This window comes from Typopeltis vanoorti, chromosome 3, assembly GCF_054136105.1.
Source record: "Typopeltis vanoorti isolate ZY-2024b chromosome 3, IOZ_Tvanoo_1.0, whole genome shotgun sequence".
Classification (NCBI taxonomy): domain Eukaryota; kingdom Metazoa; phylum Arthropoda; class Arachnida; order Uropygi; family Thelyphonidae; genus Typopeltis; species Typopeltis vanoorti.
In genome coordinates, this window is record NC_143551.1 from 125,611,301 (window position 1) to 125,625,879 (window position 14,579).

The 14,579-nt window shown below is 36.3% G+C and overlaps 1 protein-coding gene across 1 annotated transcript in view; it reads right to left on the bottom strand.

Moving 5' to 3' along the window:
* LOC150108540 (V-type proton ATPase 21 kDa proteolipid subunit c''-like) overlaps positions 1-14,579 on the bottom strand; it is a 167,154-nt gene that overhangs the window by 119,442 nt on the left and 33,133 nt on the right. The window contains exon 2 of the mRNA XM_090415972.1: positions 9,799-9,847. Coding sequence (XP_090272098.1) covers positions 9,799-9,847 — 49 coding nt within the window. The remainder of the gene's footprint in view (positions 1-9,798; positions 9,848-14,579) is intronic.

Consider the following 14,579-nt stretch of genomic DNA (forward strand, 5'->3'; position numbering starts at 1 on the left):
ATTTGGAAGCACATTCTTCCACATTCTGCAAATGATTTTAGAGGATTTTCAAATGAATCTAAGTTAATTAAATATCATTCTCAGAAATTGAGTGATTCTAATCTGATAAATTTAGATGCACAGTAAGAAGATCCTGAAGAATATGAAGAAAATTTAATCACTGACAAGTCCAAAGAGATTTCACAGAAACTATTTGAAAATATTTTTCATACAATTGAAGTTTTTAAGCAGCAATACTTAGATATCGACCCTGATGAAGAAAGAAAGAAGCAGTAAAATTGCTGGAATAGTAGAAGAGGCAATAGGGACATACTGTCCGTTGTATGAAAAAAAAAAAAAAAGAAAGAATGCCGCCAAACTACATTAGCTCAATTATTTAAGATGTAAAATAATAAACTTATATTCTGAAGATGTTTTATTGTCTTGCAGCTTCATGGTTTTCCTTTAACTAGGCCCTGAGATATACCCTAATTCTTTTATAAAAAAAATTAAGGGTCAAAAAAGAAACTTGAGGAACAAATTATACCTTTGCCATAGGTTATTATATTCGATTAGTACGTTTGATTAATGCACCTGTTTTAAAGAACACATTAAGTGCATTAATCGAGGGATTGCTGTATTGCTTATTCCTGTGTTTTTTGTGTTAATTTAAAGAAAAGACATTGGATATCTAAACACACAAAACAGTTACTTTACAAACTTTACAGACTTCACAAACACTGAACTGACAGCCATTTTCACATGCCCTCAATTCCAGCCTATTCAAATTGTTCTGCAAGTACTGCATACCAGCCACATTCTTAATTACCCTGCCCATCTTTGCATAATTCACAAATAGCTGTATGTTGCTTGTCAAGTTTCTTCCAATGTCATTAATGTATAAATTGAATAACAATGGATCAAGAACTAATCCTTGTGGTACACCAGTGGTTACCTTAAATCTTCAGACTCACATCCCCCATAAACAACTTTTTGATATCTGTCAGTCAGCCATCCTCTGATCTACACGAATATTCTATAATCCAATTCCATATTCTCCAATTTATGCATCAGTCTTCCAAGCCATATTCTGTCAAAAGCCTTAGAAAAATACAAAACTATCATGGTGTATCCATTCCCTTGTCTAACTCAACAGTAATATTATAGAATGTGAGCAAGATGCTCAAAAATTACTTTCCCTTAGTAAACTAATGCTGTTCATTGTGAAGTATAGCTTCTCTGTCAACCTATTTCTGTATGCAAGCCCTAACCAATTTTTCCAAAATCTTTACCACCAGTCCAGAGACTGATAGGTCAATAGTTGGATACTTGTGTGGTATCTTGTACAATTGGATTACCATACATTTATTCCACTCCTGTGGAATCTTCTCTGTTCTGAGACTCAAATTATATAGCCTGATCAAAGAAACAGCCAGTTCAGTTGAACACACACTATCATGTGTTGATATCCTATCAGTGCCTCTTGACGAAATTTTATTCAATTTGTGCAACAGCTCTAGTACCTCCTCCTCATACACCTGAGTTTCTTCATCCAGTGAAGAGGTATTGCAGTAAGCATAATGTTGCATACACCATGTTGATAGCTTTTAGGAAAACAGACACTCATCAACTAAATCTATTGTGCATCTCTCACCTGCATACTATCTGCATTCAGTATAGTTATTCCTTCATATTCATTCTTTTATTAGCAGCATAACTATAGAATTCATTTGGAGTTTGGGGTTGTCTTTAGCTTGCAGAGGCAGTTTTTCTTCTTACTTAGCTTTCCATACAAAAGTTGTAAATTTTCTGTCCTGTTCCTTATTTTCTTAACTGATATTATCCGTATGCACACAGTATTACTTCCACATCTTCTTACGAATCTCTCGTTTAATAAGATTACGCTTCCATTTCATCCCTATCCTATTTATTCTTTGAACTCAAGGGACACAATCTGATATTACATCATTTAAGCATTTTGTAAATGCTTTCCATTCACTGTTCAGCATATAACTTTTTCTGAACAGAACTTTCTCAAGCTTAGATACCTTCCAAGTCATTGCTTCATAATCATCGCCACCAACCGGAGGCTGGTGTCTTAACTAAAACTACCTCTCTAACTATAATCAGATCTAACACTTTCTGTCACATGCTGCTTGAGGAAGTTGTCTCGCAACAGCTCAATAAATTCAGTTCCATTCTTCTCATGAGATTTCACTACTACCCAATCAATAACTGGTAATTGACTTAAGGAATTTACAACGCATAAAACGGATATTAATTAAAGGAAACTTTAATGAATACCTTCACTATTTCGGCAACGTCACGTTGCCATCTTCAGGAACATACAAGTATGGTATGTGCACGCAGGCACTAACAAAAGCAAATGAGGAAGAAGGCAAGAAACTAATATTGTTCCTAAAGTCCTAATGGTGCCCCATAGTGGGCTAATTGGGTTGTCTTGGCCGTTGGGCTGAAGTTCTCATAATGCAAGTCTTCCAAATTCGGGGCAGTCTCATGCACCTAAATTTGTTGAGGTTTGGAACGTTTTTTTAGAGCTGCTGATGATTCCATAAATAATCTTTCATACTTGAACTTGCTGCAGTGTATTATTTAAGTTTTCTTCCAACAAATTCTATGGTGGGTATCTATGGCATGGTCTGCAAGCCCAGAGTGGCTGTACTGGTGAAACCGTATGTAGTCTTTGTGTTCTGAACGTTTAATATGGTCTATAACAAGAAGTTAGGTCATATTTTTTGAGGATATTGGTTATTTTCTCAGAGATGCACCGGATGTAGCGGATGGTGATAGATTTAGTGCAATCTTTATTAATGAAGGGGGAGGAGGAGGTGATGAGTATTCTCCTTGCCGATGAAAACAAAACCTTACGGGCGTTAGAGGAAGAGCTTTCAGATACGCTCAGCCATGACCTTTGGACGATTCTTTGTGATGTCTCATGCACTTCGGCAACAAAAGAATTCGAAAAAATACGTAGTCGGCACATGAAAAAATATGATAACTTGATAAAGAATTCTACTTCTCTACCACAACAACCACTCAACACGGCAGTCAACTTCTCTTCCATAGTTTTGAAGCCTGAAGCACTCACTGCACTTTCACGTGGCCGCAATTTTGCTCTAGCTCCTAAAAGAATAACTGCTGAGGAAATAATGATCCAAACAGAACGTGGGATTCACAACCTTCCTAATCATATCGCCAACAACGTCAGACTGGATGTAGCCGATGTTCTCACCAAAGCAAGACCTCCAAAAACCAACTTATCCAAAGACGAATATGCAGCTCTACTAGAAATGAAGAAAAACAAAAAAAATAGTAATCACTAAAGCGGATAAGGGAAACGTCACTGTGGTTCTCAACCAAAAGGACTACATAGGTAAACTTAATGCTTTATTATTAGACCGTACAATCTACCTCCCTATTGAATATAATCCTACCAGCTCTCAGATTAGAACTCTCTACAGACTCCTTAAGAAGGTAACTTCTTGGCCTGTGGAAGTTACTAACAAACTAAAACCTTTTAACTCTAGAGCCCCCTGATTATATGGACTTCCAAAAATACATAAACAAAATGTGCCATTACGTCCAATAGTGGATGGAATTGATTCCCCCACATATAAATTAGCCAAACATTTAGCCAAAGCGCTCACACACACTATACTGGCAACACACCATCACACACAAAAAACTCAACCCACTTCAAAGCCAGTATAGAAAACCTCTCACTCCAACACACTGACATAATGGTCAGTTTTGACGTCTCCTCCCCATTCACAAATGTCCCACTCAAGGAAACCCTAGAGCTCATCCAAGCCAAATTTCCACCCGATATCTCAACCCTATTTCAGTTCACAATGAATTTAGGCTATTTCGTTTGGCAAGGAAAATTCTACAAACAGATAGAGGGGACATCCATGGGTTCACCACTTTCCACACCCTTGGCCAACTTCTTTATGGAGATCTTTGAAGAGAAAGTCTTAAACTCTGCCCCCAAAAAAACACTATTGGGCTTCGGTACATGGATGATGTGTTTGCTATTTAGCCACATGGCTCAGATACACTCCACTCCTTCCTAACACAATTAAACAACCAACACCCCAGGGCCCAGTTCACCTTGGAAAAAGAGTAAAACAACATCCTCCCCTTCCTAGACACTCTAATCACTCGCCAGCCTGATGGATCTTTGGTTTTCTCTGTTAATAGAAAACCCACCAATACAGGCAGATACATTCACCAACAATCCCCCCCCCCTCACAACAATATAGGGTTATAAAAACACTATATAACAGGGCAAAATTAATCTGCTCAGATGACGATGCCCTAACCACTGAACTAAACCACATCCTCAACACTTTCATTAGCTAGTGGCTACAACACCCCAAAAAATAAAAAAAAAATACTAAAACCAGTAAACCACAACCCTCCTCCCCTCCCCCCCCTTTCACAATAAAGATTACACTAAATTTATCACCATCCCCTACATCTGGGGCACCTCTGAGAAATAACCAATATCCTCAAAAAATATGACCTAACTTCTTGTTATAGACCATATAAAAAGTTGGCATCCCTTATCTGTTCTATCAAAGACCAACCACTTCCCCTAGACCTACCTGGTGTATACCAGGTCCCTTGTAGCTGTAAATTGTCCTACTTTGGCCAAACAGGCAGGACAGCAAATATCAAGATTTCAGAACACAAAGACTACATCCGGTTTCACCAGTACAGCCACTCTGGGCTCAGATCATGCCATAGATACCCACCATAGAATTAGTTGGAAGAAAACTAAAATAATACACAGCAGCAAGTTCAAGTATGAAAGATTATTCATGGAATCATCAGCAGCTCTAAAAAACGTTCCAAACCTCAACAAATTTGGGTGCATGAGACTGCCCCAAATTTGGAAGACTTGCATCATGAGAACTTCAGCCCAACAGCCAAGACAACCCAATTAGCCCACTAGGGGGTACCGTTAGGACTTTAGGAACAATATTAGTTTCTTGCCTTTGTCCTCAATTGCTTTTGTTAGTGCCTGCATGCACATACCATATTTGTATGTTCCTGAAGATGGCAACATGACGCTGCCGAAATATTGAAGGTATTCATTAAAGTTTCCTTTAATTAATATCTGTTTTATGCGTTATAAATTTCTTAAGTCAATTACCAGTTATGTATGACCAACGTATAAGCCTTGCTACAAGAATTACCCAATCAATGTTTGTATAATTAAAGTTCCCTATTATGATTACTTGTTTTGCACTCATCATTTTATTTGATAATGCATTTCTTCATCACTAGTAACCAATCCACTGGGTCTGTAACAGCACCTCACTATGTATCTATCTTGTTAGACAGAACATCTTACCAAATGCTTCAAACTCACTGCCACATAGAAAAGTGTTACTAATGTTGAATTTATAGGTCTCAACTCTAAATGGATTTATGTCATCCAATATCATCAGCAACACATCCCCTCCTCTAATATCCTGTCTAAGATCCTTCCTAAAATCACTGTACCCTTTACACTCAATACCAGTAAGTATGTCTGCCTCTGAGAACCAGGTATCACTAATAACTTTATCTGAGGTCTCAATGTATTCACCAAGATAAACTGTTTGTTTTTTGATATTCCTAGCATTCATATACAGACTTATCTACATGTTTTTTGTATACTCTTCGCTGTAGTCTGTATTACACAGTTACACAACTTGCAGATCTCTGTTCTGCAACATACCCTCCATATCTGTCTGCAATGCCTTACTTACGTAGATATCCTGGCACATGCTTGATATGTCCAAACCAGACAAACACAAAATCGTTCTATCCTCAATCAATTTCGTGATAATGTCCCTTCTCATCATTTACACAGTTACATAACATTATCACTCTTACATACACTTTCCATTCCTCCCATCATAATCTAGTTTCTCTGATGCTGTGTTAGGTCTCATACCAATTAATACTCTCTCTCTCTCTCTCATAAAAATCCATTCTTCTCTCAAACTCACCCCACATTCAAAAATTCTCATCCATTCCATCTACACTGCCTATGCATTGAATCATTTGTCATAGTAACCCTTCTTAATTCATGTCTATTATATCTAGATAATATACTTATGATTTTCACTTTCTCACTATCGCTTCTTCCAGCAATTCTTTCACATCCTCTCACATACTGAACTTATCGCTAGCTAAGTCATATACCTTCTAGAATTACAATCGCTTTTGCTTTGCTTTTCCAACTGCATGTGCAATATTTTTTAATTTTTGCTTTGGGAACCTGGGCATCAGTGGTATATTTCATGATCAGGTCAGCCATACCAAATCATATCCTTTTTATAATTGATTAAAGATACCAAGAAATTATATACAGGTAACCCTTGTATAATGTAGATGTTAGGTTCCATAGAAATGTCACATTATATAAATCATGTTATGCGAGACTCAGATCATATAGAAAAAGTAGGGTTATGTTCCGAAATCTTTTTTTAAATTTTTTTATTCTTTAATTATATAAACAACAATGACATATCCAACAAAAAAAATATTTTTATTTAATTCAGTTAACAAATGCATAGTATAAAATTACAAAAATTATAAATTGTGCATAAACTTCATTGCACATAATGCATAAATGTTTAGGTAAAATAAAATAAAGTGCATATTTTAATCGTCACCACTGTTCAAAAATAACATTTTGTAGATGTTCTTTATTTACGAGTGACTGGACCTCGTCAACACTTGAAATCTCTTGGACATCATTTCATGTTTTAGTTATCAAGAAGCCAGTAATAAGACCTTGCTTACCACTATGCTGCAATTTTTTATTAAGTTCATAATATGGAGCTAAACAAATATCCAACTGTCTCATGAATTTTTTGGATCGCTCCATTGAGGGATCATTATCCGTAAAATAACTTCCTAACTTTCTTGTCAAATCCAATCCTTCTGCTAATTTTTTTAAACTGAATTCTCGGATTTATCACAATCAGAATCTTCAACAGAACTTTCCCTACCATTTGGTTCAACGTCATTTATTAATTGTACCAGGTCCTCCTCATTTAAATCTGTTTCCCCCATCAATTAATTCACTAATTTCATTTTCAACCATATCAGAAAAGCCTTCTCCATCAAAAATGTCTGTGACGTTTATTATACAACTTAGCTTGGCATCCACTGGAGGTACAAAAATTTTGTTCTAGAACAGCTTCAGGCCATATTTTTTCCCATCAAGCATTCAGTGTAGAGGGTTGTAATTCCTTAATAGACAGAGAAATAATTTTCACACAATTCAATATTGAAAACTCTTTCCATGCTTGAGGAAGTGTCATGTTTGGATTAGATTCCATTTTTTTCAAAATTAATTGGAATGTTCAATGAATATAATATGACTTAAATGTTGATATTATTCCTTGGTCGAGTGGTTGAATAAGTGAAGTAGTATTAGGTGGCAAAAATGTTATTTTAATCTTCAGACGGCTTAAATTTGTTGGGTGGCCTGGTGTGTTATATTTCTAAAAGTTCTCCTGGGTATTTCCGGGCAGCTTCTACGTCTGCTGATGCTGATTCTCCCTGGATTTTAAGATTATGCAAAGAAAACCGCTTTTTTAAGTTTTTGAACCAACCCTTACTGGCACAAAATCCATGCTGAGAACTTTCTTCTAAAGAATCTTGATCAAGTTCTTTTAAATGTTCATAAACTTTGAGCACTTTTTATTTAATAAGATTTTGTTCCAAAGGAATTTTCTTTTGAATGCAATATTCTATTAAAATCATTAGAGATTTCTCCATTTTTTTCTATTAGAATATCGCATACATGAGCAACATGCTTTGCACTACTGTTGATCCCAGCAATAACACTTTCTCGGATTTTATGTTCATTTTGTTTGATTGTTCAAATTGCTGATTCATTTAAATTCCAAGTCCTTGCAACAACTCCTGGTTTTTCTACATTTTCCAACCGATCCAAGATTTTAATATTTTCTTCGAGAGAAATGAATTTTCTTTTCAATGTTGGTTTTTTCCCCTTTTGTTAGAGTTTTAGTGGCCATTACTATAAAAATAAATTTTTTAAATAAAAAAAGCATTACATATGAATTATGTAACTCACCAGAAAATATAGTGCTCAGATTAACTTGATTAATCTGAGATTAACTTGAGATTAACACACTTATGATTTTTAATGCACTTTCCTGGCAGAAAAACTCTTCATTTTTGAAGACAAATTTCAATAATAAACACTTGATATGGTAAACAACTGACATACACATGTGCTAAAGGGTATTTCCACTAATATAAATTCGCTACTTATAACTACATGTGCGATATGGGTAGACACATATTTAACAAAGATAAAATTTGATTTTTAAGTTGCGTGCTGAAAAATATATGAAAAGATAAAGGGTTATTACAGTTTGTAGACCATGTTATATCAAAACCATGTTGTAAAAGTACTGCATTGAACAAGGGTTATTATAATTTGTAGACAGCGTTATATGAGGGTTACCTGTACTTGGTTTAATCCTTTATCCAAGTGTAAGCAAACAAAGTTTGCACCTGAAGTATTTTCAGGACTGGGACAACTCGTAAAGGTGGTATGACTTCACATCACTTGCCTTACTATCCCATAAAGCAAAGCACATCTCCTTGAGGAGATGTATAATTCTATGCATTATGGGAAGGGTCACTACCCAGACTGGCTTCGACCTTTATTGAGGTCTTTTCAGTGGGAGCCAGACCCAGAGGTGATACTAAGGTTGAAGTAATGCAGAAAGTAGATTTTCAGAATGCAGAAGGTTGAAGTAATGTCAGGTAGATTTTGTTTGCTGGTTCAGCAAAGTGCGTTGAGTGCTTTTTTTAAAAAAATGTAAAGATTCAGCATAGTGCCTTCATCAAATATTCCATAAAAAGGTATAGCTCCAACTGAAATTAAAACTGACATGGATGATACTTTATGAGAATCTGATCCTTCATTTTTGATGGTAAAAAAAAGAGGACAGCTCTATTTAAACATGACAAAGAGAGTAGAGGATAACTGTTCAGGGAAACAAATGAAAAGTATTATTGTTTGCCTTGAAAAATCATGTTATCATGTGGAAAGACTGCTGAATTAATGCACATGAGATTGGTGATGCTATAGGTATCTCGACTGAATGGATGCATCATACCCTAACCCAAGAATTGGGTAAAGGTGTTCACAAAGTGGGTGCTGCATTTATTGACACTTGAACAAAAACAAGTTTGATGTGAAAAATTTCAAAAGAATGTTTATAGTGTTTTATGAAGAGCAATGTCAAATTTTCTGATGAACTTGGTGGCTACTTAGGTCCACCACTACAAACTAGAGATGATAGAACAGTCAAAACAATAGAAACATCCAAAATCTTCATCTCTGAAAAAGGAAAAAGCAAGTTCCATTAGCTATCTCAGTCATAATAATAGTCTTCTAGAATTATGAGGGGATAATAATGATCAATTATTTTCCAAAGGGTCAAACTATAAAGGGAGTGTACTACACTAACCATCTACAACTGCACAAAAAATGAATCACGAGAAATGGCTAGGAATAGCCAAGAAAAAAAAGTGCTATTTCATTACAACAATGCATCAGCTCACATATCCAAATACAGTTGGCTTTATACTGTTGTGTGTTGCTATCAACAATAGGTGATAAACTTTTAATCTTCATAAACTGACATTAAAAATACATCCCTAATGTATTTTCTAATAACAAAATAATGAAGTAACACTACAGAGAAATGAAGAGTGTAAAGGAAAAAACGATGTTTCAGAAAAACTACTCACCATTTAAAATCTATTCTTTGTCCTCTTCCTGTGAGAGCATAATAAAGACCTATAAAGATAATATAGGTAACTATCAAATCATTTCTTATTAAATTCATTATCTTTAAGTTCATTATTAAAATTTTTTTTAAAAATGTGGTTAGCGTATCTGCTCTCCAGCGAAAAGGCTGTGGGTTCGAATCCTGCTGTGAGCATGGATGATCGTCTGTGAAAATACTAGCAGCAGTAGATGGCATTGGTGTAGATGAAGCGGTGGAGATGGAGAGTTGTAGAGTAAGTGCCCTCCCTCGATGAGTCTTTGGACTCCCTGGAGGTGTTACGTAATAATATCAGGAGTTATGGGGGGGTGAAAAGTTCTGAAAAACACCTAGAACAAAATTTTGTTCTTTTTTCTTTTAGGATATATAAAAAGACATGTCAGAGGTTGTGAAGAATTTCAAAGATAGAGGTTCAGGTCGTCGTCATGTTTTCATGCTGCAAGAAAAGTCCGCAATTGAGATTCACCAAACTTTGTGAATCTATCCAACAGTTGCCAGATATAAGTGGCCAAGATTAAAACTGGGCATACTGAGACAGCAAATGCCCCCAGATCAGGAAGACCTTCCACAGTAATCACACCTGAAAACACTGATGAAGTGCATGCCATGATCCTTGATGATGAAAATAGAAATCAGGTGCAAATTTTTTGGCTTGTATTGTGACTGTTGATGAAACATGGCTTCATCACTATGACCCAAGGACCAAACAACAGTCAGTGGAGTGGAGACACAAAGGTTCTCCATGGCCAAAGAAATTCCGAACCCAAAAGTCAGCAGGGAAGGTTCTTGCCATTGTCTTGTGGGATATGGATGGTGTAATCTTTCCCAAGTACCTCAACAAAAGGTGGAACTATTACAGCAGCAGTTTATTCAATAGCTATGAAAGAATTGAAAGAACTGAAGGAAAAATGGTACAGGAAACTGAGCAGAGGTGTGTTGTTTTGCAGGACAATGCATCTGCTCACATTGCTCATGAAACCCAACAGACAATACATAACTTGGGCTTTCAATGTCTGCATCACCTACCATATTCGCCAGACCTGGCCCCATCTGACTATGACCTATTCCCAAATTTAAAGAAACACTTGAAATGAACAAAATTTACCACAGATGAAGTCATATCTACAGCTGAGGACTGGCTTGTGCAAAAAAGGGAAAGACTTTTTTCTCATAAGAATGCAAATGATGCAGCAGCATTGTAACAAGTACATACCATTTAATGGGGAATATGTAGAATAATGTGCAAGTTACATGGTTCTACCTTAATTCCTTCATGGTGATTATCACAACTTTTCAGCAGGCCCTCGTTTATACAATCAGCTCTATAGTAAACATTATAGCAAATCGACTCTATAGCAAAGAATGATGTATATAAGCTAAGATTGCTTGCTACAAAGAAATTTATACGGAAAAGAAATGCACACTGTGCAGCCTACGTTGCTATAAAAAAAAAAAAAAAAACATTGAAACTTTCTGACCCATTCAGCATAAGAATCACCACTGAGCACCCACACCACACAAACAGTTTGTGGATAGTTTGCCATAGTGAATAACTTTTAGCATGGCATTGAGCGTATGTTTATATGCCATGCTAAAAGTTATTCGCTATGGCAAACTATCCACAAACTGTTTGTGTGGTGTGGGTACTACAAGTTTGCTATAGTGAGGTCAAATGTTTAGTACATAATCTGAATTTCATCATGAAGTACTTGTGAAATCTATGAATATACCATGAAAACAACATGTATTTATTGAAGTATGTCATTTAAATGGGAAGATTTTTTTCCTACTTGCCACAAGGAAAGAACATTTGTTATGTCAATTTTCAGGAATTTCACACTGTTGTAAACCACAAGTCTTTTTTGTGTATATACTTAAAAATACACACACACACACACACACACACATACATAAAGAACTTCCTTTACCAATTTAGGAAATTTTGTATTTACTTTAGGTAGTAGCCACTCTCTGGTCGATATTAAGTTTTAACCAGAAGTGCCAAAAATTTGTGTGTGTGCATGTGTGCAAGATCTACAAATCTCATACAGAGAGAATTTTCTTTATATACATTAAGAATAAAGTTCATTATTAAGTACCATTATACTGGCAGTTCTTGACTTACAACGATCATCCCATTTACACTCAAATCAAATACCACCTCATTCCTGCAACCTATGGACCAAGGTGTTGGTGCTGTCTTCAAGGAATATAATTTCAAAAATACTTTTGCTCAGGCTATTGATGTCAGTGAGTTTGGGGAAAAAAAAAACACTGATGTTTATGGATGAATTTATTTTGCAAATGCAGCATGGAGTTAGGTGACATGAATGATGCTTAGAAGAAGCTGCTGAAAATTTATATATTTGCAGGATTCCACAAAGTCTTAGAAGAGATTCATGACAAGATAGCGGTGCTAGCTAAAGAATTAAATTTGGAGGGTGACAATGAAGATACAGGCATTTGGATGCTATAGAATAAGTGCTTTTAAATGAAGACCTTATAGAGCTGAAGTACAGGAAGTTGCAAAAGCAATAATTGCCAGCCTGGTTGGCCAAATGGTTAGCGTATCTGCTCTCCAGCCAAAAGGCTGCAGGTTCGAATCCTGCCATGGGTATGGATGTATCTGGAAGTGAGGCTTGCTAAACAAATTGCCATTCTTACATCTCTCTCTCTCTCTCTGCAACCTTCTCTAACTGCATAACCAGCTTTCTCTTTGGTCATTCTCTGTGAGTCATGATAGATGGCTCCCTCTCTCTTCAAGCTTCACCAGCCTCAAAGCTATATTCTATCACCACCCCTCTTTCTTCTGTATATATATATACGAGGATTGTTTGAAAAGTTTGGTAAAAAAATAAGTTAAACACATTATTTTTGGAAAAAACCACCTTTATTTCTCAACATGGTCTCCATTGAGGTCTACACATTTGGTCCAGTGAGTTTCCAATTTTTTCATCTAATCTAAAAAGTAGGATTTGTCAAATTATGCAAAATAGTCATTGACAGCCTTGATGACATCTTCATTCGAAGAAAATTTTTTCCCACTGAGCCAAATTTTTAAGTTTGGGAACAAGAAGAAGCCACATGGGTCCAAGTCCAGAGAATACGGCGGATGTGAACTAATTCGAACCTCAGTGCAATTTTGCAACTGAAATGGTCGATGTGTGGAACAGTGCATTGCCTTGATGAAAGAGCACTGTATTGTGTGCCAATCTTGGCCATTTTTTTTTCAGTTCTTCTTTTAAACCGTCAAGCAATGATGCATAATACTCCTATTATTGTCTTATCCTTTTCCAAATAGTCTATCATGATAATTCCTTGGGAATCCCAAAACACAGTGGCCATCACCTTCCAAGCTGACATAATGGTCTTTGCTTTTTTTCAGTGCTTTTTCACTGGGCACTGTCCACTGCTGCTTGGGCTAAGGTGCGTAGTGGTGGATCTAAGTTTCGTCTACAGTCACGAATTGATGCAACAAATCCTGCGAATTGCGATTAAACATCACCAAACACTGCAATGAAATGTCTCTTGGCATGCATTTTTGATCGACAGTCAACAATTGCGGCACCCATTGTGCACACAGCTTTTTCATGTGCAATTTTTCGTGCAGGATATTACACACCCCTTCAGTTTTTATGCTTACAATCTCAGCAATCTCACACATTTTCGCTCAGCAGTCTTCCATAACAATACCATGATTTTGTCAATCGTTTCCTTCATAGTGACCTCAGTCAGGTGTCTGAAGCACGCTTCATCTTCAATGGACTTACAACCACATTAAACTCATTTATTGAAAAATAAATAGTCTTTATTAATGCTGGTGCAGAGTTCCCATGAACTGCATGTAACTCGGCTTTGATCTGTGTGGCCGTTCACTCTTCAAATAAAAGTGTTTTATCACTGCATGAAACTCGTTTTTCTCCATTTTTATGAAAAATGTGAACACAGTCATTTTAAATGTCTGCCAAATGAGAACTACGCATCATACGTGGCTAAAATTTTGCCAGGGGTCGTGAAAAAGATGATACATGCTGACACTGGTATGAATGAATGAATTGTGTCAGTCTATTGGAAATTTACCAAACTTTTCAAATGACCCTTGTAAATGGTCTACTCTCAAATCACTATTGCTCTGCAGGCAATAGTACTTTACATTTATCCTACTCATTTGACAAACTAAGCAATATGTACTCTGACAACTGAAGCTTCAAGATCAAATGGTGCCTTAAACATTGATTTGCATACCATCCTTCAATTGGGGGGGAGGGGAGAATAATCTAGTCACGTTTAATACTACCAAAACGATCTTATCTTTTCTCTAGCATGATCTTAGCTCACCTATCCTTAGCCTCAGTAACATGCAAATCACCAGAGAAGATCATATTTATCTGCTTGGACTAACATTTGCCTCCAAATCTCTCTCCTGGCCTAAACACATCACATCACGTCACTAGTTTCCTCAACATCAAAAAAGCTAGGCACTCTCTTTTGTTCAAGATGCAATTTTACACCCAACCAACTCTTAACTATGTACAAAACCTAGGAGACAAGATCTGCCTATTCTTAGAATATTGCTCACGTTTGGAATAGTGCACCTAAAAAATTATTATTATATGACACCACCAATTACTCATTGAAGGAGCACTCTACAACTCTCCATCTCCACCAAATACTTGGAATGCCACTAACACCATCATCAACACAATACCATCTACTGCCCACCACCACCACCAGTATTTTTTG